This window comes from Malania oleifera, chromosome 3 (genome assembly GCF_029873635.1).
Source record: "Malania oleifera isolate guangnan ecotype guangnan chromosome 3, ASM2987363v1, whole genome shotgun sequence".
Classification (NCBI taxonomy): domain Eukaryota; kingdom Viridiplantae; phylum Streptophyta; class Magnoliopsida; order Santalales; family Ximeniaceae; genus Malania; species Malania oleifera.
This window is the reverse complement of record NC_080419.1, coordinates 29610751-29632951: the sequence shown is the minus strand read 5'-3', so window position 1 is coordinate 29632951 and position 22201 is coordinate 29610751. Positions and strand designations below refer to the sequence as shown.

At 36.6% G+C, this 22201-nt stretch overlaps 1 protein-coding gene across 21 annotated transcripts in view; it reads right to left on the bottom strand.

Moving 5' to 3' along the window:
• Positions 1 to 2831: 2831 nt before the first annotated feature.
• The window catches only part of LOC131150724 (uncharacterized), a 72357-nt gene continuing 52987 nt past the window's right edge, over positions 2832 to 22201 (bottom strand). For 4 of the 21 annotated variants that reach the window (XM_058101631.1, XM_058101634.1, XM_058101621.1 and 1 more), the window contains 6 exons: positions 11988 to 12158; positions 11856 to 11895; positions 11581 to 11744; positions 4594 to 4677; positions 3633 to 3679; positions 2832 to 3168 (listed from right to left, as the gene is read on the bottom strand). In XM_058101631.1, the coding sequence (XP_057957614.1) occupies positions 3656 to 3679; positions 4594 to 4677; positions 11581 to 11744; positions 11856 to 11895; positions 11988 to 12158 (483 nt within the window). In that variant the 3' untranslated portion in view covers positions 2832 to 3168; positions 3633 to 3655. Of the gene's footprint in view, positions 4678 to 11580; positions 11745 to 11855; positions 11896 to 11987; positions 12159 to 22201 lie in introns of all 21 variants that reach the window. The other 17 variants (XM_058101632.1, XM_058101635.1, XM_058101617.1 and 14 more) reach the window with 6 other exon arrangements.

The following is a 22201-nucleotide window of genomic DNA, read 5'->3' as shown; positions in this document are numbered from 1 at the left end:
CAAGGATTTACAAGGAAGGAAAGTAAAAAATAAATTCATTTTTTTTATATTTTCTCTCAATATCAAATTATATTATAAATAAATAAATAAATAAATATGTATAGGAGTATTTTAAGAAAAATAGCTTCATATTTGGGAGCTTAGAGTTCAAATCTTGGATTTAAATTTCTGTAAATTTGAATAAAATACAATATATAATTTTAATAAATTTTATCCATATCTATAGAAATCCAAATTTAAAAACTAAAACCTATCCTCTCAAACATAATCTAAAATTTTCTTTTGTTGAATATAATATTTTACAATCTAAACACATTAAATATATGAAAAAGTACACTTCTTCTAAACTATATCATCAATCATACATGCCCCTTTAAATTTTTAAAAGCAGCACTTAGTTCCCCTAAACTATCAAAAAGGATAACAGAGTTGAAATCCATCAACTAAAATAGTAGAAATATTTTTATACTTTTTTTATTTTAATTTCACTCCATCTAATAGCAACTTCTTTTTTAATAGTCATTTTTTTGACCAAACAAGTTTTAACTTAAATAAAGATATAAAAAAAATTTTAAAAATAAATAGAAGAAAAAGGAAATTTTTTACTAGGCAATTGATTGGTTATTTTGGGCGATCGACTGGCCTTCCCTCCATTTCTAATGTTTGGCACCATTCACAGAAGATCGGCCAGTCCCATCAAAATTTGAGTTTTTTAGTCATTTTCAAATAATTGGTTAAGAAATTTGGACTTGTCACGTACTACAATAGTGTCACACATCAAATAATGATATTATAGTTGGTCGTTGGTAGTTTTTGTTAATTATTTTTAAATTTGAATTTTCAAAACTCAAATTCAAATACCATTCCGTTGGAGGTCTATAAAAGGACCTCTTGAGAAAAAGAAATTGATACATCCAAGTTCGGCAAAGTGAGATTTCTAAGGATTTTTATAAGGTCAAAAAAAAAAAAAAAACTTCTATTGAAAGAAGAAAAGGAGAGAAAATCAAGCATCTCATTCATTTTTACTTGTTTTATAAATTTTAACATAACCATATTAAAAATTCTTTGAATATTATGACCAATATTTTATGATTTCTCCTTTTATTCATATGGAAGATGCTTGTTAGAAGTAGTAGAACAAGTTTTTTATTTTGATTGCATAGGAAAAAAAAAAAAAAAAAACATGTTTGAATATCAAAAAATGGAATGTTTTATGTTTATGGATGTTGATTTGCATGTGGTCAACTAGCTCATACAAGCGGTCGACCAATCCCTTCTCTTTTTAAAAAAATAGTCGTTGGCTATTAGGCGATCAAGTGAACCTTAAAAGTGGTTGATCGTCACATTAGAGTGCTGTTTTTTGCACTTAAAAAAAAAAATTTATTAGTCTTCTAACGTTTTAATTCTTATTTTGGGAGTTCAAATTTTGGAATGTAATTCGTGTAAATTATGTGTAGGGTGTTTTCTACATCTACATAAATCCAAATTCAACCCTAAAGTCCACGACTCCAAATATTACCTTACATAGATTTTGAAAAATTAGACAATAAATTATCTTTTTTATAATTATTTTAAAATCTATAAATTTAAAATATAAACTTGTTTTGCATACTCTTTGTTTTCTTTACTTTTAATACAAATTTCTGAAAATCAAAAAATAATATGCTAAAACTTTTATAATTCTTTAAAAACTAAAAATTTAAAAACAAAAATAATTTCTATAACAAAAAAAAATTTAAATTCAGCCTAACTTAACTATATAATGATCACAATTGTTTTTATTGGTAATAATGATGAGAATGGACTAGTTAATTGCTGCACAACTCTTCCAAATGCAAATTTAAAAGGGAGAAACAACAAAGCTGTGGAATTTAGTGTAATTTTTTAATATTATTTTTTCAATTTAAAAATAGTAGATGAGTTGAGAAAAATGTCATTCAATCTGTCGCCATCAAAAGAGCTGGACATATGAACCTCCCCACCCTTTTCCACCCAAAAAATAAAAAAATAAAAAGAGATACTATTTCCAATTCTTCCCGTTTAAAAAGCAGACGAGATCTGCACTACTAGGAAAGAATTCCCCATCCAGGAATTACCTTTTGAAAATTAATTTTCAAAACTTTTAAAAGCTCAAAATTAACAAGGATATGATAGTATAACGTTTGAAACTCAAAATATATTACGAAAACGAAAAAAAATATCAAGAAATTCATGTTTTCATGTTTAATTATTAAAAAAAATTAAAAATAAAAATAAAAAAAATATATATATATATATATTAAATTCACTAACAAAATTTTAACTTTACACATCAATATTTAATTTTTCTCAATTTTAATAATGCAAAAATAAACTTTTATTTTAAATAAAATTTAATATTAAAAAATACAATAAAAAATAAATTTCCCTCTTTATTTTGATCCAAATGGACCATTAAAAGTGTTAAAAAAAAATCAAAAGAGAGAGGTTGAGGGACCGCGATAAAATTAAACGAGGGTAATTACTAAAGATAGAGGCGAACGCATGCGCCTCGTATGGAAATTGGAAAGAGCCCACAATGCGAATTACACTAAAGATCTTACCAAACCTTCACATGTGATGGTAAAGAATTAAAAGCGTACGGACAAAGGTCGTCCCACTTCCAACCCGGCTTCATAAAATCACATGGTAACTATTAATGTCATATGCCTGTCCAGGAATCCAAACATGGCTCGCAAAAAATTTCCCACGAAAAGTAGCATTTTCCCTTTCAATGCCGACCAACCATCACATGAGCAACCAAGAATCATGCAACACTTCTATCAGAGTAATAAAAAGGAATTTTGGTACACGCTGAAATAAAAGAATTTTGTTCACTGTTAACTCGAATTCTTCAAGTTCCTAGGTACAATTCGGGTACATAGCTGAAACTAATGTAAGGTTCAGCACTTCTCATGATTACAATTTGCAAACTAAGGTTCAAATCAATTCGCTAAAACATCAATATCAAGGTTGAAATCAATGCCATTTTGCAGAGAAATATTGGCCTAATGGATTCATATTCAAAGCAGAATAGCTATATGTTGCAGACGAGCAAGTGAGGAAAAAATTCACAAACTTGGGGGGCTTCTCCAACCAGATTTCATATTCATAAACTATTCAGTCCCTCTAAGCCAGATTTCTAGAAAACTGCAGCATCGAAGCACTGAATATTACCAGAAGATTGACCAAATAAAATATCCTTGATGATATTTGTATTTACAACTGACTGATAACAGTGGCAGGCTTGCCGTGTGTACTCTCTTGGACAGTGCAACAACCAAACGGATGCAAAAAACAAAAAAAGTATTCGTCTGGGTAACCAGTAGGAAGTGGTAAAGGATGTTCATTTTTCAGTATGCGAAATTTCCAGCAGAAGGTGCATAAAATTATTATCCTACAAATATTTGACAAGCATTAAATAAAGCCAACTTGGAAAGCAGTCTTGCTTTGATGAAATCTTTTAAGATACCAGTGCGTCTAAAGCTAACAACAAAATAATTTTAACAGATTTAATCTCATCAGGTAGCATGCAATAAAAATGCACAAAAAATCAGTAATGGAAAGAAAAATGGTTCAAAAGAGGGGGGCTGGGGGGTGCTGTGGGGGAATACCTTACCCAACCTCAACAATAGCCTCAGAAGTCGAATTCACCATTTGCCTGCAGTGTCAATCAAGAAAGAATCAACAGACATATTTGTGTGTGTGACTATGTGTGTGTATATATATATCCCAAAAAACCAGTTTATATATTACTTGTTAATTGCAGATTCCTAGCAGTTGATGTTAAATCCATGAAAGATGACCTCCAGAACAGATTTTCATGGTTTCAGCGAGGATTTGTGTGATCTTTGGCTCAAACGATGCATTATTTCACATTGGATTGGGACAGTTGTTTAATGCCACAGTTAGTGCTATTCCAGCCAACAAAAGAACTCATGTCGTATATGAACTTTATTGAAACTATGCAACACAAATCGTACACACTTCATAACTAATAAACACTTCCACTGTCGATAAAAAACATTGGTGGATTTCCACTTGAAATCAATGAATTTAGTGCTACAGAAAATTACAAATTTAATGCTGCATTTGAGAACATCAAGTTGGAGAATTAAATTTGGAATACTGCGGGACTGAACAATTGTTTTAGTCCAATCCAGATGGCTCCAAAAACAATGCCCTTATTACACATTCCCAAATGCAACCTTAAGGTCAGGTTGGGTTTCCCAAGAGTGAGAATGACTGATCAAACCTAGGTGTGTTCATTCCAAACAGAAGTCCGAATGCATGAAGCAAGGGACCGCCCAAAACTCCAAAAAAAATATTTTGCTTGAAGGTCAGCCTTTTGTCTCGCGGCTCCAAATATACTCAATTAGCCTTAAGAACTTGTATATCAAAATTAAAGACATACCATACAACTGACAAATTCTTTTATAAAGAAGTCAAAGGTTACAGATGGAAAAGTATTTGCCATGATATTCAGCTTGGTGATTGTTGTTAGAAGGTCAGAAATTGGAGATGAAAGAAAAACAACTATTGAACATGGAAGTGTGGGAACAAATTTATATGCACCTTCGTGAACAATATATCCTTGTCATTCAAACGCATCATCCCATCCCTGAGAACACACTTCCATTTGCTCTTAGTCCTACTTACCTGTGATAACACCAAAAAGCATTTATTGAGGACTTGTCTTATGCCATAAATCAAATAAAAAAACACACTGCCAGATTTAAGATAGTGACATCGTCAGCTTGAGCTTTGGCAATTGCCAATTTGTTCAATCTTTTTCCCTGCTGAATATGGAGATGAAAAATAAAATTCAGTGTAGTTGGGAATCTTGGGATGTTAATGTCAACGGAACAGCAAACAGCAAAGCAAAAGATTTCTTTCCTTACTTCAGCCCATAATTATTTCCTTATTTTTAAATTCATTATTTTGTACAGTTAGCATAAATTTAGTTTACATGTATAGGGCTTGACAGATTATAGTTTACATGTAAGGGGCTAGAATCATCCTAGACCTTATTTACTTTCCATGTATAGCATTCTTGTAAAGTCTATATACAGTATACAGAACTCAAGGCCAATTCATTCGGCCATTCACACAATACTTAAACATAGTATCAGAGCCAGCCGACTGCTAAGTTTTTTAAATCCCCTTCGAATTTTTTTGTCTTCTCGGTTTTGTGGCCGTTATGGTCTTTTTTCTCTTCTGAAATTGTCTGTTGTGTGTTCTTTTGGTACTTCTGTGGCTGAGTGGCTGTCGGCACAGCAGGTTTTCTGGTTTGCCATTTATTTTAGTGCAGGCAACAGCTTTCGGTTGCTGTTCCTGGTTTTTATCCGTCTTGGCACAGCAGGCTTCTGTCCTTGTGATTCTCGGCAAGCAGGCAACAGCTTTCTGTGGCTGTTTGTGATCCTCGGCAAGCAGGCAACAACTTTCTGTTGCTGTTCCTAGTTCTTCTGTGTCTTGGCACAGCAGGTTTCTGTCCTTGTGATTCTCGGCAAGCAAGCAACAACTTTCTGTGGCTGTTTGTGATTCTCGACAAGCAGGCAACAGCTTTCTATTGCTGTTTCTGGTACTTCTCTGTCTTGGCACAGCAGGATTCTATCCTTGTGATTCTCGGCACGGTAGGTTTTTTGTTTGGTTCAAGATTTATTTTTTAGTGCAGGCAGGTTGTTCTTGGTTTTCTTTGTACCTGCATTGTTTGTTTTTTGGGCTTCTAGATTTTCGGGTGGCCTTTTTCTTTCGGCAGAGTTTTTTTTTTTTGGTTCCGCGATTTTCTCCTTTATTTAGCATGGACTCCACACCTGTGTGTGCCAAGTTTATGGGCAAGAATTCTTCTACGTGGGATTTTACAAGAAAAGATCTTTGGGGTCATATTGGTGGCACGGATTGTGCACCCAATCCTGATAAATCCAAGGAGTCAGCAGCTTCTTCTTCATGGGCTGTGCTTGGTGCCAAGGATTCAGCGGCTTGTCCTTCATGGGCTGTGCTTGATGCTCGGATTATTTCTTGGCTTCTTGGCTCGGTTGAGCCACATATTATTCCCAACTTGCAACCTAATCGTACCACTCAATCCATGTGGACTTATTTAAAAATTGTATATCATGAAGATAACGGTGCCCGTTGTTTTCAATTAGAGGATGCGATTGTCATGTTTCAACATGACAATTGTTCCATCCAAGACTATTATTCAGGGTTTCTGACTCTTTGGAACGAATATTCCGATCTGGTTACTAAGGATGTTCCTGTTGTCTCTCTTCCCATTATTCAACGTCTTCACAAGACTAGTCATCGTGATCAATTTCTTATGAAACTCCGCCCCGAGTATGAATCTGTTCGCTTGCCTTTGCTAAATCACTCTCCTGTTCCTTCTCTTGATGTTTGTTTTGGTGAGTTACTTAGTGAAGAACGACGACTTAATACTCAAGTTACTCTAGCACAATCTCATGATAATTCAGGGTCTGTCCCTTTGGCTTATGCTGCTCAACGACGAGGACCGCCTGCGCATTATAGCACCTTGCAGTGTTTTTGTTGCAAAGAATTTGGGCATATAGCTATTAATTGTTCCAAGAAATTCTGCACTTATTGTTAGAAGAAGGGTCACATTATCAAAGACTGTCATATCCGTCCGCGAAATCGTCAGGCCCAAGCATTACAAACTCTTGTTAGTGTACCACCCACAATGACTTTTGCAGCCCCTGGCTCTTCTTCAGGTGACTCCTCTGTTCCTACACCTCCTACAACGAATTACTACGCACTCGAAATGGTGCAACAGATGCTAATTTTGGAATTATCAACAATGGGGCTCTAAGGTAACAATTCTCCTAAACTCTAGTATGTGGACTTGGGTGCTATTCAGACTAATTCGGCCCTACGCTAATCAATCTGCTATTCAGATTGCCAATGGCAGTTCTTTGCCAATAGCTGCTATCAGAGATGCCTCTTCTAAGTTTACTGATGTGTTTCTTGCTCCTCAGCTTTCCACGAATCTTATTTTTATTGATCAATTAGTTGATAACAATTGTGTTGTTAATTTTTCTAGTAATGGTTGTGTCGTGCAAGACCAAGTAACGGGGGAGCCGATCGCGAAGAAACCTAAAGTGGGGCACTTGTTTCCACTATTTTTGCCTGTTCCAGCACGTTCTCCAATTTCTTTAATTAAGTCTTTTGCTTGTAATAATGTTTCAGATCTTAGTATGGTGTGGCATCGTCGTTTAGGTCATCCCAATACTCAGATCTTATCTCATGTATTAAACTCTGGTTTACTTGGTAATAAAGAACGTTCTTCATCTCTTGAGTGTGCCTCTTGCAAACTTGGTAAAAATAAAACTCTTCTCATCCCTTTGCATGCTAGTAGAGCTTCTCGTTGCTTTGATCTTATCCATAGTGATGTTTGGGGACCTTCCCCGATTAGTTCACATGAAAAATTTAAATACTATGTGACTTTCATTGATAATCATAGCAGATTTACTTGGGTCTACTTTCTTCGCTCTAAATCTGAGGTTTTTCGTACTTTCACTGATTTTTTAGCGTATGTTGACAATCATTTTTCTGCTTCTATTAAGACATTAAGCACATATTCTGGTGGTGAATATGTGTCTACTGAGTTTCAGGCATTTTTGGCTTCTAAAGGTATTATTGATCAACGCTCATGTCCTGCTACTCCCCAGCAGAAGGGAGTAGCCGAACGTTAAAATCGTCATCTACTACATGTGGTACGTACTCTCTTGCTGGAATCCTCTGTTCCATCTTTGATCTGGGTTGAGGCTCTGAAAACTCCTACTTGATTAATTGTTTACCTTCTCAAGTCCTACTTATGGAGTCTCCCTATTTCCGCTTATTTGCTAAGCAACCTAGTTACGATAACTTCCGTACCTTTGGATGTGTATGTTTTGTTCATTCACCTCCTCATGAGCGACATAAATTATTTGCTCAAGTTAATTCTTTAAAAATCAACATTTCTTTCCTGTGTCCTCTGTACCCTCCTCTTCTACTGTGATTCTCCCCTCCTTTGAGGAGCAGTTCTCTCATCCTCATCAAGTTAGTTCTCAAGTTAAACCAGGTATTGTGTATACGCGAGGCTCCCGCCCACAGTGTCTTTCGGTAGCTCATCTGATATCTGATCCTACCATGCTCCAAATTCATTCAGTTGCAGCACCTCCAAAACCTTTGGTACGTCGCTCTTCTCGAGTGTCTGTACCCCCGGATAGGTATGGGTTTCCCTCTTCAAGTTCTGGCAATTCTATTTTAGCTCTTACTATTGCATTGTCCAATTTAGATATTCCCACATCCAACTCACACGCTGCCAAGCATGATTGTTGGCGACGAGCTATGCAAGAAGAAATTGCCGCTATAGAGGCCAATCACACCTGGGACATTGAGCCTTGTCCTCCCACCATTGTTCCTCTAGGTTGTAAATGGTTTTACTCATTCAAGGTCCGATCTAATGGAAGTCTGGATTGTTACAAAGCTCACCTTGTTGCACTTGGGAATAATCAAGAATATGGTGTCAATTATGAAGAGACCTTTGCTCCTGTGGCTAAGATGACTACTGTTCGTACGATTCTGGCTACTGCTACTTCCAGTGATTGGTCACTACATCAAATGGATGTCAAGAATGCTTTTCCTTCACAGGGATCTTAAAGAGTGTATTTATATGAAGCCACCCGTGGGCTTGTTTCCCTCTCTGACTTCACATGTGGGTAAGCTTCATCGCTCTCTTTATGGTCTCAAGCAAGCTCCGAGAGCCTAGTTTGATAAATTCCGAACCACTTTATTACAATTTTCATTCAAGCAGAGCAATTATGACACTTCATTGTTTCTTCGGAAATCAAACATGGGTATTGTTGTTCTTTTGGTTTATGTTGATGATATTGTGATCACTGGTTCCGATTTTGCTTTACTTGCTCAGCTCAAGACTCATCTCTCAGAGTCCTTTGATATGAAAGATCTTGGGTCTCTCACATATTTTCTTGGTCTTGAGGTGAATCGTAGTCCCTCACGTATTTCACTCAATCAACATAAGTATATTAGTGACTTGGTGGCCACAGCTAGCCTTCAGAAGGGTACTTCTGTTGATACTCCCATGGAATTAAATGCCAAGCTTCGCAAAGAGGAGGGTGACTTACTTGTTGATCCCAGTTTATATCAGAAGTTGGTGGGTAGTCTTGTCTATCTCACCATTACTAGACTAGACATATCTTTTGTCTGTACAGCAAGTAAACCAGCTTCTTCAGACTCCTCGTCATCTTCATTTGGCTGCTGTGCGTAGGATCATACGCTATGTTCAGGGCACTTCCGCTAGTGGTTTATTCTTCCCTGCAGGCAATTCTACTCGCCTTGCTGCTTATAGCGATGCTAATTGGGCTGGTTGTGCGGATACACGTTGTTCCATCACTGGTTGGTGTGTGTTCTTAGGTGATGTATTGATCTCTTGGAAGAGTAAGAAGCAAGACAGAGTTTCTAAGTAAGTGACGGAAACTGAATACCGGGCGATGTCTCTTTCTTGTTCTGAAATTATTTGGCTTCGAGGTTTGCTTGCTGAGCTAGATTTTTTTGAGACTAATCCTACACCTCTACATGCCGATAATACGAGTGCTATCCAGATCATGGCCAATCCTATCTATCATGAGAACAGATATTGAAGTCATTTGTCACTCTATCCATGCAGCATTTGAAGCTCGTGTTATCACTCTTCCACACATTTCCACTAAATTACAACTTGCAGGTATCTTCACCAAGGCTCTCACTCGTCATCGACATTGCTTCCTAAGTAGCAAATTGATGCTTTTTGATCAACCCACATCAATTTGAGGGGGGCTGTCAACGGAACAGCAAACAGCAAAGCAAAAGATTTCTTTCCTTACTTCAGCCCACAATTATTTCCTTATTTTTCAATTCATTATTTTGTACAGTTAGCATATATTTAGTTTACATGTATAGGGCTTGACAGATTATAGCTTACATGTATAGGGCTAGAATCACGCTAGGCCTTATTTACTTTCCATGTATAGCATTCTTGTAAAGTCTATAAATAATATACAGAACTCAAGGCCAATTCATTCGGCCATTCACACAATACTTTGATAGTTAAGAGCATTAAGAAAGCTTGGGAGAGGTTAAGACAGACATCTGCCTTTGGTGTCCGGCAAGTGCTGAGTTTAGAATAAAGATGCAGTTCCTCGGCGGAGTTTTGTTTTATGACTTGCTTTGAGGGGCAGACTTCTCACAACATCAAGATATTCTACGTAGCAGAGGCACTAGCAAAAGATGCTGCTCACATTGTTTGGGTGTACCAAAACAAGATTGCCGCGTGCTGAGGTGCTTGCTCAGTTAGGTATGAACAGAACTATTGCTGGGTGGGATGCAGAGGTGAAATGGACCATGATAAATTGCAGGGGAAGTGGAGATTCAGGCACCGATCTTAAAGTCGGATTTGCCGCTTTTATGTACCACATCAGGATAGAAAGGAATGACAGAATCTTCAGGAATAAACGCTTAGGGAGCTTTGAAATTATTAGTAAGGTTTAAAATGATGTTCCTGTTGGAACAAAGTCTTTTACATAGTGTAGGCTTTGCTCTCTTAGCTTGTTGGTTGGAAATCAGTTTGCAGTAGTTGGGGGTGCTTTGTGGCCTGTTTCATGTCCCTTTCATGTTGTTATTGTTTTGTTCTAATAAAATCTTTACACTTTACTTGCCGAAAAGAAAAAAACATGTAGTATTAAAGAGTATCTTGAGCATGTATCAAGAACACAAAACCGTAAAATGATCTCATCAAGATTCATAGAACTGTTTACTTCACTGCAAGGCCTTCAATTTTGGCAAGATTGTCGACATTTCCATCACAATTTTCGCTTTCCACCACCCTCAAAATAAGGAATCCAATTTCCGATCTAGAAATCTTTTTCCTTCTAAATTTCCATCAATCACCCAAAATTTATTACCAAATATTCAGAATCTCAAAATTTCGACCAAACTCATTACATACAGACACAGTTATTGATGAAATTTCTAAAGGGCCATGGAACAAAAATCATTGAATTGAAAAAGAGTTTCTGAACCCTCTATTATTAAACTCAACATAGCACAATTTTTGCAAAGCTTTAATGGAAATTGTGAACATTTGCCAATTCTTGCACAAGTTTTGACAAATTTGAAGAAATTCATTGAACAAATCTCTTGATTTAGATGGAAATTTTTAAGTATTTGAAGGTTCAATAAAGCTTTAATAAGTCACATTAGCATATTATACATCATATATTTTTCATTTATTGATTTTATTTATAGGTTTCAGAATCATTCATTACTATGCCTATTAACAGTTATGAAAGTTTCATAAAAAAAAATCCAATAGTTTACAACTAATTTCCATTATTTTTTAGAATTGAAATTGACACTGAAATCAAAATTCCCATCCCAATTTCTATATTTTTGAAGCCTCAAAAATTTAGTTGAAATCAAAACGAAAACCTTGTTTCATTGGCATTAAAGCAATTACATTGAGCAATGTGTAGTTTAATTGCAATTTCACTGATATCAGCCAAAAAGGCATACCTTTTCAAATTGTGCCAACACCAGATCATTTATACTGGGCTCCTCATTTGCCTGCTCCAGATCATCTAACTCATCATCATCCTCATTTAAAGGTGGCTCATCCTCTTCAATGAATTCATTGTTTGGTAGTTTGGGAGTTCCCACATCATTTCCAGGTAATGCATCTGTAAAACGGTAAACGTATTCTGTTTAAGGCTCACCTTCGAACTGCTGTTGAAAAGCACTACGAAAAATTTAATGAAGTAAATGTCGAAGCATATCACTTTAAGCTTTACCATAAGAAGAAGGCGTATTATAGTCTTCAGTGCGTAAAACCTTTCCCCCAAATTTAAATAGGAACAAGAAGAGGCATCAGAACTCAACTCAGATCAGTAACTGCAGTGGACTGTCAAAAATCTACTACTTACATCATCATAACCATCATTGAACCCATCGCACTGTGGAATTATTGGAGTACACTCTTTCATTTTACTGATTGAAGAAATCAATGAATCATCTTTCCTTCGTTCTTGAACTTCCAATGATCCATGGAAAGTCTTGGGATTGGGATAATTTGATGAATTGTTTGCCCTTAGAACCTGAATATGAGAAGTGTGTGAAAAAGATACAAATTTAGCAAGGCCTTCACATTCCTGAGCAATTGCAATACAGCAATGGCATATCCACCATTAAAATCAGAGATAAAAAGCACAATTAAAATATTAAAGTTGGTCCCACAAAGACATGAGAGAGATTGTTTCATTTGGTGTAAAACTAGAGAATATTAGTCAATGGTTTTACAGTAATTTGAGGCTTTGTTACCCTTGGGTGTATTTTTCAGCAGATTTCTGAGTCTTATTGTTTTTCATTTTCTTATTTATCCCGTCTAGAAATTATAATTTTCATATCAGCATCACTAATACAGAAAATACTATTAGGATCCTCATGGCTCTAATATCAGAGCATCTACAGAATAGAAGCAAGAATGATTATCAAGTCTAGTTTTTCACACAAAAAAAAATGTTGAGGGAAAATCAAAATAAAATAAACTATTTACCGTGGTTTGGCCAAAGCCTACTCCACAAAAACATTGAAAATGAGAAAATTACCCTTTTGCCCTTAGATTGTGGAATTGATCAATGTCAAACTCGCATGTTCATAATAATTGAATTAATTACTAACTTCATTACGTTTGCATTCTTGCAGGAGGTCAAGATTGGCAGCGCATGCTGGGATAGGACATGCAGACATGTGGTGGGGTCTCCACCATTCTCGTTGTCCCAATCTTCAGATGTTCTAAAGAGTTTTGTCTTGTGGGATCAAAGCAGGGTTCGCTAAAGGGGCTCCCTACCCCTCAGCCTTTTCTTAAGCTGCTCAAGTATCTGCGTGTCATTTGTGATATGTTTTTCCTTTTATTTCCTCCCATCCTAGCCATATTTCAAGACCAGATTCACTTAAAAATCCATTTTTCCATTAATTGAGATATGCCATATTAGTGTATTATTGGAGGATGACATCCTTTCTTAAGGCTGCCCAAGCGTCTGCAGGTCATTTGTGACATGTTTTTCGTTCTATCTCCTTTCATCCTAAGCATATGTTATGATTGGATTCACTCAAAAATCCATCTTTTTCATTAATTGAGATATGGTATGCCAGTCTATTGGAGGATGACATCTTGCACCATTTCCAACTTGCATATTTATAATTTATTCACGAAAGCCTTGGGGGTGCTTGTGCTAAATTCATTTATAACAAGCTAGGAGCGTATGATACCTATGCTCTAGCTTGAGGGGGAGTCTTACTAGTTATTTTGGTTGTTTAGCATTTGTTATTGCTATATTAGAAGCCATGAGTTAGTAAGGGTATTGTGGTCATTGTTATGCACTTGATATATATTGTAAATAGAGGAAGCAGCCTATCATTGTGATTAGATCTTCCAATTTACCAAATAATTCAATAATTACTACCAAAATATCACTACTAACCTTCAATTGGAGTACTTACCAAGGGATAACTGTGTAGAACTTAACAAACCTCACCTAAGGTTCCCCCTAAACTCCATACTTCTCTTCTTCCGCTTCTTCCCATGCAATAACTTTACTATTCTTTTTCCTAAAAACATCCTTCACAATGCTATGCCAAACACCCATAAAATTTTCCCATCAAATAGTTTGATCTTAAGCTATCTATTACTACACTTTGCATAATTGACATAAAAAATCTTGCAATCTTGAACATTGTCTCAAATATCGTATGCGTAAAGGTGATTTAGAACCAATTGGCAAAAGGGAAAGGAAACAAGAAATAATGGAAAATAAAGAGGAATCATTTAAAAAAAAAAATAGAAAAGTACAAGAGAAGGAGAAAATATGCAAAACACGATTAGTATTCTGAACTTCAATAATGCAAGCGATCCCTAAAGCCAAACAAGAAAACAAAATTTAGGAGATAATGTCAAATTCCTAAAATTGAAAATAATAGAATAAAATTTGAAAAGCAAAATCCCAAATTACGCCCATGCCTACAGTAAACATGAAGATTTCATCATGTGTGATCCTGTCACATTTGGCAAGGAAAAGATGCTCTGCTCCAAGATATCTAGCCCAATGTCAAGCACAACTCATCCTCAGTAACCCATTGGAGTTGAAACTAAGCTATTGATTGATTGATTCACTTCATGAGGTATCTTCTATAACCACCACTTGTAGATGCAACATTCATCCTTTAAATTACTCTTAACACAAATTGTAGAAGAAAATAGAAGAGAACCGGAGTTTATGAAGGAGCCATGCCACAAGGAGATATCTCCGTGGACAAGGGATGCTCAAATCTGCCTTAGTATGGTGGCTAGTCCTCAATGTAGGAATAGGATTATTGCTCAAATTGAAGTTCAAGTGCAAAAGCATTAGGCCAAAATGACAGTTAATGCAAAAAGGACAAGCGGCATGCAATTTCTTAAAAGAATTTTTGGGCCTTGGGCAACTATTCAAGACATGCATGTGCCATCACAGTCACCCTCATTAAATTCAACATGCCAATTGTGAGAATTCTTATATTTTATGTTATTTAGAACAACCATTCACAAATATTAGCATGAAGATCATGAGCAAAGGACCACTAAAAAAGTTGAGTGGGCATGGCAATGGGATAAGATCATCATGGCACCATAGTAAAAACCATGGAGAATCTTGAAAGGGTTCTCTCTAAATATGCTGATCATTAGAGGCAAACTTTGCAATAGGCAACAACAAATCCAGGTTTATCCCCCAATATGTGTTATGGGCCAAGCTTGTTAAGGACTTTATGCTTGCCAATGGCCACTTGTCTTGTGCCCATTTAGTGAGTAACCATTATGTAAATAGTAATGTAAGACTTTCAAGCTGAGTAGTACCCTAGAAAAAAAGGTGAGTATGACTTCTCGGTCATAGTGATGTTTTCTTGTCCCATGGTGAGATGTATAGAAATCTGTTCAGGGAAGAATAAGTGTTCACTAGTTATTTTATAACTCACCATCTCCAACTATTATAATCGTGTTTAGCCTACTTTCTTCCATTGCCAAACACACGTTACCTATGAAGATGTAATTACGTTGCTGTTCACTCTATGATCTTGTTTCCTTCATGCTTGCTTACAGCTTGCTGCACATTTCGTATTTGACACTGGTAAATGTGTTCATGTGGTGCATCCACTGTTAACTTTCAGCTGACTATTTAAGTTTGGTGGCATAACTAGTGTCACACGGCCCTTCAAGAAAGCCAATATTAAAGCTCATTGCTTCAAATTTAGTTCCCTTTGGATTGTGTGTTTGTGCGAAGCATCTACATGAGAACCATGCTGCGCATTAATACTGAGAGACTTGGTGTCTCAGAGTTCTAAGTCGAGAAAGTCAACGAGGTAGCTGTAGAGATGATCCAACTTGTGGAACACACTGTTGTCTAGAAGGGTCCCAAAAACAACAAGGTTGCAGTAATGAATTGATGGAAGATTTATAAAATAGGGTGACTTTACTACATGGGATAGGAACACTCACCGCCAAGGTGAACCTTTGAGTTTGTACCGTGGGAAATGTCAATTCTATGGGGTTGGAATATGGTAAAGCAAGGGTGCAAGAACCATGACCATTTAATGGTGCGTGCAATGCTAGGAGTTTGAGAACCTCCTTTTTGACACGGAACAATACTTTCTTGTGGTTAGGATGGATTCGGAGGAGACGAAAGGATCCATGACTACGATGCACTTGTGTAGAAATTCCTAACTATGGTGGCATACCAAGTACGATGAAATTCATAGCTGTAGGTGTACGATGATACTTGGGAAGATGAGAGCTTATGACTCAATTCTTTCCTGAAAATTTTTAGTGCATTGCTCAATGCAACTTACGAGATCTTAAGCGTGCTAAGAGAGTAAGAGATCATGTGAAGTGGTTCTTTGCTTTGGTGTTGGATATTCAGTACATGTTAGAGAAGGATAAACTATTCTACTTCCTTGAAGGTTTAAAATAGTGAGCAATGGCTAAACTTCATCAAAAAAAAGTTCAAGACTTGTCTACAGCACATTTTGCTGTGAATATTTGACTGACTATGCTGGACTAAGGAGAGTTGTGTGTGGGTGGAAACAGTGGAAAATCTTTGAAGAAGGGAAAATCCAAGAGTGGAGGAGCCAAAGGCAAGATCTTCAAAAAAATTTGCCCCTGTCTTGAGCTTCCAACACATTTGGTGGTAAGGGCATGCAATTACATATGAATTTTATTGTCACTTTGATGGATGACTTCAAGTGATACTAGGAATGGAATTCTTGTGGGAGACTATTGTAGTTCCTATGTTGCTATATCACGCTACTTAATTGACGATCACCCATGCATGGTTCAAGTTGTCGCGAAGAAAGGAGATGATGAGAAGTTCCTCACCACCATGCAACTTCAAGTACAGTTTGAGAATTGATGAACCAACTGCAAGGGGAATAAACAAACACGCGGAAATTCCCAGAACACAAAACCTATGAGAAACAAGATAGAGACAAGCACACGCTAAAGAAAATAATCACACACACACACAAGACAATATTTACATGGTTCGGCAATTTTTCCTACGTCCACAGATCTGCAGGGATTTCACTATTATCAGGGAAGTATATAGAGTGCAGCAATTACAGAGTTTCTCTCACTCTCAACAAGGAAGAAACAACGTGCGCACACCCTAAACACCAAAGTGAACACCTTTGGATCGTGCACACAAGAGCTCACAACACTCTCCACATTGCTGCACACTTCTACGCCGCCCACGACACATAGATGAACATTAGAAATATATATCTTAGGGTTTACAAGATCATAACTTTCGAAATAGGAAAGTTCTGCCAAAATCTTGCACAAAAGATCGTTGCCATCAACCTAGTCGCACCCCTGTTCCCCACGGTCGCAACCTGGTCGAGCCTCGCAGGAAATCAGGAATCTTGAACTTCAACATCCTCGACCTAGTCGCACCATTAAGTTTTGCTGGTCGAGATGATGGTCGAGCCTCTCAAGATCTCGTCCTTCAGGATATCTTAGAATCTCAACTTCGTCGCCCTTCAAGATCTTCCTGGTCAAGCACTTGGGCGAGACTCTCAATGCTTCTGGCCAGGCCTGGGCCTTCGCTCCATGGATTAAACATAACTAGGCTCCACAAAGCCCAACACCAACTTACCTTGCCTTGTTGCTACTAGGCGTAGATGTAGGATGAGGTGGTACCTATTGCCATCCAAGATGTGTTAAAAGGAATACCAAGTTGTGATGTCAATAACTATAGAACAACTTGCCACTGCGATCTCCAGAGTTTGCAGAACTATGACAACAAATTGATGACTTGCTAGAAGCAAGTTACATAAAAGCACCATTTGGAGCAATAAAGTTATTTCAAACACAAACATACTGGGAACATGTGATTATGTATGGATTAACATGCACTTAACAATGTTATTGTGCACAAGTAGTATCCTACTCCTCCAATCATAGATATGTTTGATCAACTTAGTCATGCAAATTACTACACAAACTTGACTGGCCATCAAGCCAGTATCAAGGGAGGATAGCAAAAAGTGGTAAGTAGAAGACTTCCTGTGTGATGCGGTACAGGTAAGAAATGCCCTTAAAGTTGACTAAGCGCAGGTGACTTTCTACATGCAGATAATTCATGTGTTTCATGACTATCTTGACAAGTTTGTTGTAGCATATCTTGATGACGTTGTCTATAGCTCTACCCTAGAAGAGCATCTACAAAAGGTGCTCGGTAGTCCAAAGGATAACATCCTATATGTGAAGAAGGAGAAACGCTCCCTTGTGTAGAAGTGTATCAAGTTCGTCAACCATATGATTGAACAAGCCAAATCTGGGTGGACTTAGAGGAGGAGAGGACTATTCAAGATTGGAAGATCCCAACAAAAGTAAAAAATCTGCGTTTTTTTTCTTGATCTCGTCAACTATTAAGCCAAACTCATTGTGGGTTGCATGAGGAGGACTACCTCATTAATCAAAGTGTTGAAGAAAGTCAAGGAATGCAAGGAGCCTTTGACAACTTGAAGGAAGTGATTACCATTACTTGCTTCTTTTGAATATCACAAAGCCTTTTGAAGTAGAGACTAGTGTATCCGATTATGCCCTCAGTTGTGTCTTGTTATAGTTGCGTAAAAAAGCCATAATCTTAGAGGTTGTTCGGTATCAATGTCATAAATTATGGAAATGAAAACTAGAAAGTAGATCTAAAACTAAAAATTGTAAACTAGTAACCCGTTAGGTTTATATTTTGAAAATTAAAATACATTAAAAACCTAATTGAATTTATGTTTATCATTTTTCTTGAACCAAATAACAATTAGAAAACGTGCTTAAAATCATTAAAATGCAAAAAAAAAAAAAATTAAAAGGCATTATATTAAAAAATATAAAATAATAATAACTTTCTTTAGCTATTATATTTTTAAACTCATTTTTAGTGTTCCATGAACAATCCTATTGTACATGACACTTTAAAATTTGGCAAAAATGATTTAAAAAAAAATAAATAAAATTTATGGATATTTTATTTTAATTATGTTTTTAATACACCAGCTCATTTTATTCAAATTTTAATTTAAATTTTCATAGAATAAAATTAATTAATAATTTAATCTTTATAAGTTAATTATGGATATTAAAGTATTGTGTTGCCACAACAACATAAAATTTGGTTTTTAGCTTTTGCAAAAACTGATAATAGAAATTGAAAACTAGCACCACAAACATACATTGTCATAACTTGTTTTTTTCACTATACAACAACGAAAATATAGAAAAAATAAAAAAAATAAAAAAAAAACATAAATGACACCAAACAACCCCCCCTGATGAAGCTGAAGGGAAGTAAAAAACTCAAAATAAGGAAATGTTCACAACAATCCATAGCCTTCAAGTGTGGTGCCATTACCTACTTGGCTCAAAGTTTGTTGTGAAGACAAATAATTTGATTGTTAGCCACTTCTTCGCACAACATCACAACCTAAGTTATTCCTAAACATGCTTGTTGGCAAGCATTTCAACCAAAGTTCTAGTTTCTTCTTTGAGGATAGGGGAGGGTGAATGAATCAAGTTGTAGATATATTGAGCAAGAAGATGGGGCTTGCAAGTTGCAACTCTTCAAATGGTAGCCCAATTGATGACAAGTAGCGTTGCCAAAAAAACAATGGTGGAGTGCATTAAGGGGAACCCTATCAAAGGTCCAATGGCCCAAAATGTCATGAAGTTGGTGAAAGAGGGCAAGTCAAAGGACGACTTACTGCGGAGAGATGGACTTTGTTTCTTGAGCAAGTGAAGTTAGAAAGATGTTGTTGTGATAGTGTCATGATACCATGAAGGCAAGCCACCCAAGATGGAATTGGACTTTGGCATTGTTGAAACAAGGTACTAATAGCCACACACAAGTGAGATGAGGTGGTTGAGTATACTCAAACTTGTCTCATCTATTAGAAAGATAAGGTTGAACGGAGGAGTCCCTTCTAGTACCAAGAAGGCGTGGAGTCTCACTTGATTTCATAAGTAACCTGCCTAGAGTCGAGGACATGGGATCTATCCTTGTGGTAGGGTTTTTGTAGTAGGACACTTGTAATAGCACCTAAGTATTGGCCGCTAAAGGTGAGAGCATAATTATTTTTCAAGAACATCATGATGTATTAGGGTGTTTCCTAAGACAACATTAGATACCAGGACTCTAGATTCACAAGAAACTTTTGGTGAGAACATTTTAGAATACTCGATTCACAACTAGATATCTCCTAAAGCTATCATCGTGGACCGATGGCTAGACTGAGAGATCCAATGTGCTACTAGAGGAGTACTCATGCCATTTCACAATGCCAAACACAAAAATTGGATGCAACTACTCGACTTGGATCAGTTCTGTTTCAATGCCCAAAAGAGGTCAACTACTAACAAGAGTCCTTTTGAGTTTGTTACAACTGTTTTGACTTCATAAAGTAGATAATTACAAAGGAAAGAGCCCGAGATCATACATCTTCACCAAATACTGAAGAAAGAATGTAGAGGTTTCCTAAGCTTACCAGCCACTAAGCGGATGAAGAAATAAACAGATCAAGAAAGAAGATTGTTGCATTTTTCAAGTGGGAACTTGGAGCTTGTTAAACTCCATCCTATTAGTAGGTCGAGATAGAAGACTACTTCACAAATATGAATGATTAGTCAAAGTCAGGAAGGCCTTTTACAAAGCAAATCCTCCGCCTTGGAAGAGTGAGTAAGACTCCTCGGTCGTAGTGATGTTTCTTGTATGAGAATGAGATTTATACAGAAAGCTCTTTATTGGAGGGTCAATATCAATCAATCATACTCACTAGCTATTGTACTCGTGTTTAGCCTACTCGCCTCCTCCACAAAAAAAAATTGTTGCCTATAAAGATGTAATTATGTCGTTGCTTTGCTAGAAGACTCTCTTGTTTACTTTATGCTTGCTTACCACTTGCTGCCTATTTTGTATTCAATGCTAGTAAACATGTTCATGTAGCGTATTAATGGTTAACCTTTGACTGACTAGTTAAATTTGTGTGCCATAACTATGGTTGTATGGCCCTTCACATGCTGTGAAGTGTTTGACCTATGACACTTTGCACCTAAGTCACCTAAACTGTAATTAACCACCTTTGTTTGGCCATAAGTTTGAAATTGAAAGCTTTAGCTTGGTGCCAAACAATTTCCACAAGGTCTTCTAGAACTAACTAGCGAAGTTCATGCATGATTTAAATGGGCAACCCATGCTCTCTTAACAATCTTGCAAAAGAAGAGGTTAGCTACATGTGAAGCACCATTAGGTTTTGCTACACAAAATGAAATGGGCCATTTTTTAATCCTTATCAACCACGACAAGAATGACATCAAGAGACTAATAGTCCTAGTCAATTCCAGACTGAATAGGTGTGTGTGGGAGTGGAAGCAGAATCCATAGGCTATTCTTTTGCTTCTTAGCCTTGCCTATTGGAAGGTACAACATCGAGACACAATCTAAGCAACATCTTTCTTTAGTACAGACCAATAGAACATATCCTCCATTAGAAGAGCAACCCTATCCATACTGGAATGGCCAGCAGGCAGCAGGGCCACCTGCATGTAGATACCAAGTCATAATCTTCTCCTTCTAAACATGCAGTCATCCCTATCACAACCTTGATGTATGCATGACTGAAATCATCTTGCACCTCTTTGATAATGATACCAGGATACAAAGGTTATTCATCCTCTATGCGCTGAAAGCCCACTACTTGAACACTTTGGTGTAAGAGTGCTACAACCCAACTAAGAGATTTAATGGCTAAAAACAAAGGAGTATTCTTGGAGGAATTCAACCCATTTAGCATGCCTAGCACTAAGATTCCTTGGAGATTGAAGATATTAAGATTGGAAAAAACAAAAGTAACAGGAAAATAAAAGAAAATAAAGAGGAATTAATTGGAAAACAAAGATAAAATTAAAATAATAGGAAAAAAAAAAGGCAAGAAACAGCTAGGGTTCTCAATTTCAATAATGCAAACTATCCCAAACATAACATGACAATTGACATGGCTTTACATAGGCTTTTCTCCCAAAACTAGTTTGGAAAACAATACCAAATTTCTAAAACTGAAAATTACATGATAAAATCTAACAAAAAAATGTTCAATTATACATTACCTAGGCCTGTGGTAAACACAAAGATACTGCCAAGCGTGAACCTCTGCATTACTAATCAATTCAAGCCACATATCCAATAGGATACATGCGAAGAATGTTAGAAGCTTGATATACATTGTTGGCTCACAACCTAATAGCTCAAGCTTTTAGGTAAAGTAGTAACCAAACATGGTATCAAAGCTGGTTACCAGGAGGTCCTTGGTTCTAGTCTCGTTGCCCGCATTTATTATGTGGGGTTTAAAAAATTATTATATTCCCTGTAATGGATATTATTTATTGTGTGTTTATCTCTCCATGTCTGTCGGGCTGCTCATGATGGGAAGTGTTAAAAACTTGATATACATTGTTGGCCCACGACCTAACAGTTTAAGCTTTTAGATAAAGTGGTAATCTGACAAAGAACATTTGACAACATGTGAGGAAAGGGAGTAAGAAGGGAAACATAAAAGGCAGGAG